General features: G+C 41.4%; 1 protein-coding gene across 5 annotated transcripts in view; it reads right to left on the reverse strand.

The window, feature by feature from the left end:
- CAMK2A (calcium/calmodulin dependent protein kinase II alpha) overlaps positions 1 to 12,384 on the reverse strand; it is a 91,511-nt gene that overhangs the window by 22,015 nt on the left and 57,112 nt on the right. For all 5 annotated transcript variants that reach the window (XM_075602075.1, XM_075602074.1, XM_075602076.1 and 2 more), the window contains exons 7-13: positions 12,100 to 12,202; positions 10,201 to 10,284; positions 7,087 to 7,181; positions 6,065 to 6,187; positions 5,864 to 5,947; positions 1,888 to 1,930; positions 236 to 270 (exon numbers count right to left, since the gene is read on the reverse strand). In XM_075602075.1, coding sequence (XP_075458190.1) covers positions 236 to 270; positions 1,888 to 1,930; positions 5,864 to 5,947; positions 6,065 to 6,187; positions 7,087 to 7,181; positions 10,201 to 10,284; positions 12,100 to 12,202 — 567 coding nt within the window. The remainder of the gene's footprint in view (positions 1 to 235; positions 271 to 1,887; positions 1,931 to 5,863; positions 5,948 to 6,064; positions 6,188 to 7,086; positions 7,182 to 10,200; positions 10,285 to 12,099; positions 12,203 to 12,384) is intronic.

Raw genomic sequence — 12,384 nt, forward strand, 5'->3', positions numbered from 1 at the left:
ACTGTAAATAGCAGCATTGCAACCAGTGAGCCAAAAGTCGAAATCTTTGGGGATTCATTAAGTTAATTCCCACACTATCTATCTTGAGAGAGTTGATTTTTTTTGGCTCCACTAACAGAGATGACAGCATGGTTAAATAGTAACTTTGAGCAAACTTACAGTGGCGTCCATCTTTAATAAGACCCGTAATAATCCCTGACTTTATCAGAGATTTTCCAATCAAACCTGTCCTTACCTTGACTCCATCGTTCTTCTTGTTGCCACTCTTGCCTAGGAAGAGAAGGTAAGCGGTAAGAAGACCCAAGCCAGGAACCACCAGGACACAGAAGGCGAGGAGAAGCATAATGAGTGAGATGAGCAGAGCCTTCCTCTGTGTACAGAGCCAGAGTGAATAGAAGTATCCAAGAACTATCAGTCCAAACAACACACTGCCCCTTCTTCTGTGACTGTGATATAAGCTTATTGCAGCAAGGGGTTAGGGGGACCCCTCATGTCATAGACACCTTACTACCAGAGATGCCTGTGAAGGGACTCTTCTTGCACAAATCCTACTGTATGTCCAGCTTCTGTGGCCTAAACATGTTTATATATAACAGGACTGTCTGTTCCACTCCCTGCCTCTCTCTTGCTCTGTCTCCCTATTTATAATCTGTCACTGTCTCCCTCAATTGGCTACCTTTCTTTCCCTCACCCTCTCTGTCTCTTCTCTCTTATCTGTATAACCTCCCTCCTCTCCTTCCACACTCCCCAGCTCCAATCCTCTATTCTATTTTTACTCAGACACTGACATTCCCATTCATTTTATAATCTCTTTCCCATTTTCCCTGTATCACCCTGTGTTTCTGACTCCCCTATCACACTCTCTTGCTCTGCTGAAGATTATTCTGCATGTCTCTTTCTCTCTGCCAATACATCTCCTCCTTTTTTTATTTCCTTTCCCTTTCCCCTGTAAGCCCGCCCTCCCTTCTCTCTCTCTCTAATTTTAGACCAATAATTCTGTGGTCATTTGAAGCCAATATCCTATGAAGACAGCTGCACAAGTGCATGATATACAGTTGTCCTTCAGCGTCTTTCTCACTCCCCTGTGCAATCCTTAAATCTGAGGCAGTACATCCCTAAACCCCTTTCAGGCATTCAGGGAGTGGGGTAGTGAGTGCAGAAGTAGAGGGGTTTCTGTAGAAGTGTTGTTACAACCCCACCCCCACCCCTACCCCCACCCAGCTGAGTTTAAAATTAAACCAATGACTGTAGATTGGCATGTTACAATGTCTTTTACCTCTAATTGCAATGACCCTCCTGTAGAGTGATATTTCACTACTGTGTACCCCAGTAATGGAGACTAAAGGGGTGTGTATCATGTGTTGCATTATGATAAGCTACAAGAGTATATTTCTGGTTGCATACATTTGTGTCCAGGTATGGAGGTTGTTTGCATCAACTTTGCCTCAATTGTGCCAGGGAGCAATCTGGCCAGTAGTTATAAAATGAATTAGGGATGACATTGCTCAGTGCAATATTCTTCTTTTTGTGTAGTCCATTAAATAAATCAGGCTTGAGGTGGTGTTCTATTCTGTATCTAACAGATCAGTCAGATATAATAAACTCCAATAACAGCTTTCATATATTTGGTGCAGGATGATGCAAGCAGAAAATTATTGAGCCAAGTCAAGAATCAACTAGAGAGACACCTCCCTTAAATGTTTAGGACAGTGATCTCATGAAGTGTTTGGAGGAATAATTGTTTAAAGAGGATTGCCCTATTGTAATGACAGTTGTAAGGGTTGGGGTTCTGGCAGCATGCCAGGCATCTCCCCCCAGAAAAAAAAATGTATTGGCATAAGCAGGAAAACATGCAATGTAAGAGGTGTGTGTATACCGCCCACCTACCAGAGAAATTGCGAGTCGCCAGCATTGTGGTCAAAATAGCCCCCTAGATAAAGAGACAAAGTGTGGTTTTACAGTTAACAAAGTAACAACTGGAGTATTATACACAGTAATGATTACAGAGCATGGGAAGTACTGTGACACACATGTAACATCCTAAATCCCAAGAACATGGTAAGTAACATTGATGTAACATCCAGAGTAATATCCCAGGTCCCAGGATCATTGGACATGCAGTTGATATAACATCCAGAGTAACATCCAAGAATAAGGGAGGTAACATAGATTAAAAAATATGAGAGTACCTGCAGTACTCATAAACAGCTGTGACACTAATAGTGGTCAAACACAAAGTAATTTACTGTAAAGAGAGCAAACAAGTCTCATAAACAAAGAATATTGCACAGGGCACTATCAAGATGCAGCTACGCAACCAAATACTCCCCCAGAGAGGGGTAAAGCCACAATCCTCTTGCATGCCGGATGGTGGGGTGTGATGTTACTCGCTCCCCTTGCATGCCGGACGGTGGGGGTTGCAGAGCAGCAGATAAGATGATCTTTAGATCGTATCTACATCACCTTCCTACAAACTAAGTACTCACAGGTTGCATTGTAGCTACGGGACGCCTTTTTTCCTCCTGAAGGGAAGTACAGTGCCACTCTTATGTGGGAACGGGCCAAGAAGGGCTAAGTGCCCGAGATGTAGCTGCACCCTTTGATTTTTGGATTGTGTTCTTTTTTGTGTTGATGCCTTTTTGGCAGTGTGTAGCACCTTTTTGGACTTTATTGTGATATTTGAAGTGTGTAGATCAGTGTGTTGTTTGTCTTCCTTGTCCCCCTTCCTCTTCGGTTTACCCCTCTCTGGGGGAGTATTTGGTTGGGTAGCTGCATCTTAATAGTGCCCTGTGCAATATGCTTTGAGACTTGTTTGCTCTCTTTACATTAAATTGCTTTTGTTTTACCCCTATTAGTGTCACAGCGGGTTGAGTGCTGCAAGTACTCTCTTATTTTTGTATCGGTTTAGGGAGACCCTTACACCTGTGTGCACCACTCTTTTTACTCATGTATGTAGTAGTGCTGATTGACTCTAGATTCTGTAACATAGATGTAAAAAAATGTATAGAGGTCAAACAGCATTCCTAATAGAACAATCGCGATAATACAAAAAGGAGGTGCAACAGGAGTAATAAAGGGAACCCTATTCCCCTCAATAAATATAACAAAAACAGAGGATGTTCCCAGCACTCAGAAGAAAAGGGCAGGACAAGAATCTGTCAAAATGAATATTTACTAGTTTAAATACATCAGGGCCATGTGTGTATAAACACAATGTCAAACAGCAATGCAGACACGAGCAACATTTTAAACTAGTAAAAAATTCATTTTGACGGATTCTTGTCATAACTTTTTCATCTGAGTGCTGGGAACATCCCCTGTTTTTGTAACATTGATGTAATATCCAGAGTAACATGCCAAGTCCCAACCAAAAGGTTAGGAATTGCATAGCATATGTTCCCAGTGTAACTATGGACTCGTATGATTAAACTGCTACTGTTCACCGATTTAAAACAGTCTGCTTAGGAAACATATATATTTTTTAGTGGTTAAAATTAAACACATGCAGTTTACAAAAGCACATTGGATTATTACCTATTTCCCTGCCAGATTTGTGAATGTACAATGCTGGTCAGCAAGTTTTAGTACAATACACATATTCATAATAAACATGTACTGCATATACAGATGTATCTTGTTTTTCTTTGAGTTCTTCTAAATATGCGGTGAAAAACATACTGACTAATATTGTTTAGTACAGTACATACAGAATGTCATATGGATGACTAAGAATATATTTCCATGCATCACCATGCAGTAAGCAGTGATCATAAATCTATGTTTAGTATTCTGATATTATGTGACGTCGCAGATATATATTTAACACAGTATAATTTACAATGTGTTGGTAAGGATTAGGAAGAACACGTTCCCTTTAGATTAGATAAAGAGATCAGGATGGATCATAAAGTATAGACTTCCAGTCAGCATGCTGCAAAATGCTGTAGCATATTGTATAAAGATAGTAATCGCATTAATCCACATAGCAAGAGTAAGAGACCACGACTATTCTAAAGCTTGCCTTAAACTAGCTCGGTTACATGCTGGGTATATGCTGGGCTTGTTTAAGGCAAGTTTAAGGCATTTCTACATTGACTAATGACCCATAGGATTAACACAGCAGGGGTCCCTGGCAGTCCCATTCAGTTTTAAAGGGACTGCCAGGGACCCCCGCTGTTAATCTGATGCAGAAATCCATTAATCAATGCAGAAATGCTGGGTCTAGTTTAAGGCATGTATTCAGAATGTACCTGGGTGTACCTGGGTCTTTTTGGCGATTGCCACTAGTTTGTGTTAGAATAGTCGCAGTCTCTGCTGTGTATATATAGCTCAACCCCCTTATAACGCTGTGCTTGGGGTCCAAAGAATCACATCGTGTTATAAGCGGATCGCGTTGGAAATAATGTACAATTATATGCATTGTACAATAAAGTATTTAAGATACCAATAATCGTGTTGTAAAGTATTCATAAATACGAAAATTGGGAGCCATGCTTGCATTGCGTTATAAGCGGATTCGCGTGGTAACGGATCGCGTTATAATGGGGTTGAGCTGTATATGTGTGTGTGTGTGTGTGTGTGTGTGTGTGTGTGTGTGTGTGTCCTTTGATTACTTTTTTTAAAGTGCAGTGTTGTGACAAGGATTAAGAAGCATATAGTCACATGCAGTGTAATGTACTATATGGATTATCCAGCACATATTTTCCGATTACCATGTTATATAGTGAGAATATATTTAAACATGCAGTGTATCATAGAGACAGCTACTAATATTGATTTACTAGTAAACAATTCAGTATCATGCAGTTTCGGTCTTGGGACCCTGAGGACAGTCCCAACTTGGACTGAAATGCACAGGCCTTGACTTAACATGCTAATATAATATATACATTTTCTTAGGAAGTTTTTGGGAGTGCCCGCTGATATTTTTCATCGTTATATCTATATTTTAGGGGAACCGATTCCAGCAAGTCCCCTATTGGCATTGGTGCCCCGCAAATGTAATTTAAAAGTCATTATCCATTTTTATTAAGAATGCATTAAACTACATTGTATTTTTTTTACTATACCTGAGGTAACAGATGAATTAGTAAGTATATGTTTCTGGATAAGTGCATCTTAGGAATTCAACACCATATCTTTTCTAAAGTCAAATGTGTGTGTATATTTGGAGCATGTGTAACAAGCATATGTTTCCATGCAGTGCCTGGTTCTTCAATACGCTATTACTTGAGAGTAATTCTGCTATTACTTGAGATTAATTTAGCCTTGCTGGAACACATGGTTGCATGTACTGTGAAGCTGCAGGGGTTGTTGCAGCCCCTTCTGAATTTCAACATAAGGGCGCTGAGCCTTCCACCCCGCTCTTCATTTTTACCAATTGGCAGAATGGTAAACTTAGGCTGCGCTTATAGTCCTGGCCTATGGTGTGCAGCCACAAAGCAACTCAATGTAGTCGTCCATAGTGGGCGCGATGGCGAGTTGTGATGTCACAGCGACCAAAATCGCTGTAGTCCAAAAGATTTTGAGATTTTCAAAGACAGCCGCACCACGTGACTGGCAGTAGCCAATCACATAGCCCCTTCCGCCAGCGACATAGCCCACCACAGTGCAACTTTCGCAACGACGACGTGTGATGTCACGGGTCGCGTAGCTGTCACTGTAGCCAGTACTATAAGCCTAGCTTTAGCCAAGTTCTCAGAATATCATCCACTTTGCATGATAGCCCTTGGATTGTGTGGCCCCAAAATCTCCCCAACACACAATATTGTCCCAACGTCTTATTATAAGACATGGGATGGTTGCACCTTTTGGCGACTATGTCCAGTATTAATCCAGCATGGGATTTCACTCTCACTTTTACCTTTAACTTCCTCCTGGCATTGAACTTCTTCAGGCAGTCCACCGTCTCCTGTCTGTGCATACAGGAAGCCACTGTGGAGCGGTGCTGAAAGCAAGCAAGCAAGAGAGGAAATGAAAAGGAGGGATGGAGGAAGAACGATGAAAAGGGCATAATAGGAAAGAATGAAGAAAGGACCATAGGAGAAGGGAATGAAGGACTCACTGAAATCCATGGATGCTTGAGTGCTTCTGCTGCAGTGATTCTTTTGGCAGGGTTAATGGTCAACATCTTATTAATGAGATCCTTAGCCTCTGGAGTCACTGTGTCCCACTCAGGTGAAGGAAACTGTGATGGATAGGAATAGGAATATTTGATATTGCTGTGGCCCGCAGCACTTTACCTGTCCCTCATGAACTTCATTGCACAGCAAACTACAGTAAAGTGCAATAGAGAAAGGTTCATGATCTTCAAACAGGAACAGCCTTGTTGGAGAACTTGGTTTAACAACCACTGCCAGATGAATGGAAACAAGGCCAATTTACCATATGCCGCAGTACCAGTTACTAAATGAGGTTGAATGCTCTGCTCACTGGCATTACATTTGTCAACTTCATCCAATATTAAGATATATCCCCTCCTGGCACTACACTCACCCCAGTGGCATGTTTATGTGACTGGTGCATTGTACATTTAATAAATTTAATGTTGAAGGCATCTGAAAAAAATCGGCAACCTGAATTTTACAAACCTGGTAACATACTCGAGAGTGGTTAGAAATCCATTTATCTACTGCCACCGATCAGCAGTGCTTTGCCTCTAACTTCCAGAGGCAAAGTACCCTCCAACCTTCTTTCTCCCACGTGTTGATCAATCTTGGTTAATCCACATGCACTCTGCTTTTTAGCATCCATACTGCAAACATTCTCAGTGTTCAAAGAAGCCAAAAACGTGACATTTTAACTTTAAGGATGATCATGTTTTTTAAAGGCCAATTCCATTGCAAATGTAATATTCTGTATTTGTCAGCCAAGTGTGATCGCACATTTGTGCTCTTGGATACCTTTTTTTTTTTTTATCGCTATTCTTTGCACAGTGTCTATCTATCATCCATCCATCAATCATCCACCCAACGCATGAAATGCTTCAGCGACCCTTGCGGACCGTGAGGTAAGTAGCAATTACTATAGATTGTGGCAAAAAAACAGAGATGCGATTTATATCCTGTGGTTTGTGGATCCACTTACATCATAAGCACCAGCTTTGATCTGCTGGTATAGTCTGTGCTGATCTTCATCCCAGAAAGGTGGGTAGCCGACAAGCAATATATACAGAATAACGCCTGGCCGGGAAAGGTAAGAAACATAATGAGCAAGATCCAGAAGTAAAAGCTCACTTGTGTAGCCCTATGTTAACATTAATTCTGCATGAAGATGCACTCACACAAACATCTTGTAACATTAAAGTCAGGTGGTCTATGATCTGGAAGTAATACTGTACAGACAGAACAGAAGGAAATACCAGGCAGTCTTTCTGTATGTTACAAAGTGAGGGCGTGGGGTTGAAATGTGAGGGTTGAAACGTCTATGCAATAAATTCACTTGAATGGTTTCAAGAGTGCTTTGTACATCTATTCTGGTACCACGCTGTCAACACAGACATCATATTGGTGTTTCAACCACATACGGAGCTGTTAAAACTCACACTATAAACCTGAGAATTTGTGTCCTACACAACGTGGGAAAATCTCATACATTATGAAATATTGATAGTGTAGTTAAATGGACAGGATACCAATGCAGCAAGTATGTCAACTGATTGGGAGCAAAATCCACACCAGTGTTGTGTTCATCAAATGACTGTCTTCAGAGTATCCGTGACTCCCAGATGATTGATCTTCAGCATAGAAACATTTGGGCATATTTTGTGCACAGTAAATATGCACATGTCATAATACTTTGTAAGGCAATATTTGTGGTACAGAGAGAAGCTATTCCACTCCATGCTTTTTCTCCTCCCTGTTATAGCAAATAAAATTGTTTACAACTGATTCTCTGCCTATAAATATCCTAGCATTGCTCATTTTTTCTTGCTTGCCTACAGATGAAAAAAAAACACCATCCACTACTAAACCTCCTAAACCTCTTTCTCTGGACCTCCTGCCCTGTTTTTTTGTTTTTGTTTTTTAAATCCCAAATGTTATTATAAAGTTTAAAATTGACATGAAAAAGGGGGTGTGATACACGAGGGAGGGGCGTCAGCAAAAGAAAAAACCATAAGGACAATAATTATATTACACAAAGTCATATAGGTTCTATTTATGACGTACATCTGTTTAACTGAGATAACTAGCCTCCAACTGAAACATAGTATACAAGCAAAGGGCTGCAATGCCCAACACCATACTGAAGGCTACTTAAAATATATCACCGGCTAGGGTGAGATACCCCGAACCCCAGTTTATATCCAAGAGGAATCCTTGGAAAATTGGCTACTCCAATAGTATATACTCTCCATTGTTCCAACGTTTTAGAATTTCATGTGCTGTCTCCCAGAGAACACTAATTCTCAGGCACTACCACCACGTGTGGACGAAGGAGCCAATTTGGCCACACTCTTGTGCACTGGCTGGAGGAAGAACGATAAAAGACAGACAACTTAAGGGGTGTAAGATAACATTGATGGAGAAGCTTAATGCATTCTCCTTGATGACCACATAAATTGAGCTTTTTGCTACCCTTGTAAAAAGATCCTCCCATTTTTCTGGATCTAATTCTACCCCCAGATTCTCCCATTTAGAGATAAATCAAGATTTGACCGCTGAATCAGCCAGGGCTATAAGATTACATACTTCAGAAATTAAATCCTTTGTTCATACCTAAATCCTCGAACTGTGCGAGTTCCGAGAAGGGAGGTTTTAAGGTAGCAAATGCTTTCAGCTGAAGGAACTGAAAACAATCAAAGCATGGTAAGTCCCTGGACCAGTAATCGAATGGTCTAAGCCCTCCAGCCTGCCACAAGTGGAGAATTATCGTGACACCCCCCTATACTCCAACCTCATAACTGCTGGGGGCTAAGATCCAGAACAAAGTCCAGATTGTTATACAATGGCAACATAGAAGAGCTTGATGTGAGTGCTTTAATTTGACTGCATCCCATATTTTTAATGAGTGGGTCACTGTGGAAAGGGGAAATGTCAACGTTGGCCTTGCTTTGTTAGGCAAAGCATATAAAAATCCTTATTTAGGAGGGACATGGATTCCACCCATATTTTGCCGTCTTGAGGGAGATGCCAATAAGTCAATTGACTCGTGTGTCGCGCTACAATAGGACATTGCGTTTGACAGAGCCAGGTCCCACAGTTTGAGGGTTATTGTAGTAGAGTGCTCTTGACTTTTTTTTTTTTTTTTTATTCCATATAAATTTCGATATGGCTTTTTGTAAGACCTGTATATCCTTGCATATGACTGGTACAGGCAAAGTATGGAATAAATACAGTATTCTAGGTAGGAGGTTCATTTTGACTTAGTTAACCCTTCCTATCCAGGAGATTTGGTTTCTAGACCATTGTTCAAGATCTTTTATTAATGTTTTGATCATGCCTGCCCTTCTTAGTATGGGCCCTCATACACTCGCCTACATGTTCTATGGTAGATAAGAAAAAGGCAATTGCTACTATAATTAGTCTGCTAATCAAATCCTCACTTGTTGTTGTCTGTCTTATGTACGTACATACATGACAAATAGGCTGCCAACAGGATGCAGCACACATAAGAAGTACAACAATGGACCTACTAGAAATTGTAATGATATCTAAGGGATGTTTCTTGCTATAATATTTTAATTAAATATAATCATAATAATAACTTTATTTCATATGGCACTTTTGTCCCCATTGGAAGCGCTTCACAACTACAATATAGCACATGGTACACAATACTGTACATAGAATACAGACAGTCCCTGCACCAATATGCTTACAATCTATGTTTGGGTACTGGGAGATAGAGGTGACTTGACCAAGGTCACAAGGACCAGCTGACACTGGGATTTGAACCAGGCTCCCCTGCTTCAAACTCGGTGTCATTGTTCTCCGAGCCAGTGCCTTTATTCACTGATCCGCTCCTCCAGCTGTACAGGATCTGTCACAGTCTACAGCTCGGTTCATCGTTTTGTTTTTCTGAAAGCTCAACAATTACTCGGCATAAATGTTCCTAACAACAATCTATGTCAAAATGAAGAAGAAAAAGAAAACATATACAGGCCCATAGTGATTTCTAAAAGCTAAAGGAAACTGCTTTCTAGGAATCCGCATGCATACTAGAACAGCTACAACTTGTATGGTATGGGTTAAGCCTTACCGCAGGCCCAAAGATCCACTGCCTTTCCATAGGGATCTTTCCTTAGGACTTCAGGGGAAAGGTAGCCCGGCGTGCCAGCGAACCCTGTGGGGAGAAAACAGAATCCAGTCCCCAGGAATCTAATATGGTATCCACTGAAGAGAAAGGAGGACGATTGCACAAATCTGTGGATAAGGCTAAGCCTGGGGGGTCACAACCCCTTTCCCCAGGTACACGTAACGAAGGGGTTGTATACCATGTAACGGTGGGCTAACTAGACACGGGATAGAAAAATGTGAGGTTGCCCAGGCGCCTTAAATTTTGCCTCTGGCATCTGACAACAGCACCCCCCATCATGGTTTGCTAGTGCGACTGCAAAGCGGGATAGGGCACGTTGTGACCGGCTTTGGGGGTGACGACTGACAGGTCCCATAGCGCTGTGCCGCTTAATCTGTGGTACGTGGAGATTTGTATCAGAGAGCTGGCGGTGGGGGGGAGGGAGGCGGAGCGCTCCAGGACTCTGCCCACTCCTGCCCTCAATTATGACAAGGGGAGGGGGGAGAAGCGTATGTGTCTGTGTGTGGGTCACATACTGTACACACTAACACATAGTTGCTGACTGGGGGGAGGAGACAAATTAGGCTCCTCCTGTCCTAAACTATGGCACCTGAAAAAATCTGGTTGGCTCTTAATTTTTTAAACTTGTCCATCCCTGACCTAATCGTTTATCTACAGATCTGTGCAACCATATATCTAAATATTCTTTGCTATATAGCACAGTTGGAGCTCACAATCTAACTTTGGTACCTGAGGCCCAGGGAGATAAAGGGACTTACCGAAGGTCACAAGGAGCCGACACTGAGATTTGAACCAGGCTCCCCTGCTTCAAACTCTGTGTCATTGTTCTCAGAGCCTTTACTCACTGAGTCACTCCTTCAGCCCTCTTCCCCCTCGGACATTATACAGAGACAGCATGGGGGGTACCAGTTCAGAGATGCATCACCACCATCATATATATCTCAAACTAGTCGCATGGTGGAGTGCAGGGTGAGACACACATTTTGGAAAAATGGAGTAATATTATTGTCACATGGAAATCTAATTCTTGCTGAAAGTTTGGAACACCTCTTATTTGTTTGGTACTGACATTAAAACATGTTCCAATGGCAACAAAGAACTGTGGAGCTATTCCACGAAACATGGTGGGGTCTACCTATCAGAGTCTCCCAGCTACAAAATTGGGTTAAAATCAGCGCAAAACCAGTCCCATATTTATAAAATAAAAAGAAATCCCATGGGAAGTAACGGGATTGTTTTCATTGATATATCGGGTGCAATTCTTTTGCACTGGATCTGTCTCAGTTTTGCAATCGGGAGACTTTGATAAATAGGCCACAGTGTCTTGCAAAGTGCCATAAAGAAAAGATACCATTTATACATTGAGACAAGTATCCATTGTTACAGAAGGCCAGTATTATACAGAGTTACAAAACGGGATTTTGTGTTAGTGTTTTACAATGGAAGCACAGTGTTTCACAGGGTGACACTAAGCATAGAGTTACAATGTGACCCCAGCATTACTCTGTTGCTGCCTTCTCAGTTTTTTGAAGTGAGTATGGACGGCTTCCAATACATTTTGTAACATTGGACTATTTTACTACCTTTTTTTTTAATGCTTAGTAAACGCTTATCTTGCCAACCCTCGCAGGACACAAATGTACATTTTTTTTAAATATGCTTCTTCAAAAATGTATATTTCTCTAACTTTAACCCCTTTGCTGCCAGGAGGACCATCAACTCATGACTTTTTCAATGCATTGCAGGCCCCTCTAACAACAAAAGTGTTCAATGGTGTCTCGGTGTTACAGTGGTATGGCGATGCAGACTGGGATGTTGAAGATATGTTGTAAGGGGTCTCACCAAACCATGCCTGCTGTTCCCCTTCCACCTCAATGGCCAAACCAAAATCCGCCAGCTTGACAGCAGCTCCCTTTAATTTGGAAGCTAGCAGGAGGTTCTCCGGCTGTGTGAGAAAGGAGGGGAACAGAGATAAAAGATATCATTAGTGTTTCCTTAACACCCTGCAAATCACCAAGCGCTGCGTGAAACTGGGAAGAGATGGCACATAAGTGTTTGTGTAATACGTGTTTGTGTATGTATAATGTGTTTGTGTGTGTATATATATATATATATATATATATATAT

The sequence above is a fragment of the Ascaphus truei genome, chromosome 5 (genome assembly GCF_040206685.1).
Source record: "Ascaphus truei isolate aAscTru1 chromosome 5, aAscTru1.hap1, whole genome shotgun sequence".
NCBI lineage: Eukaryota > Metazoa > Chordata > Amphibia > Anura > Ascaphidae > Ascaphus > Ascaphus truei.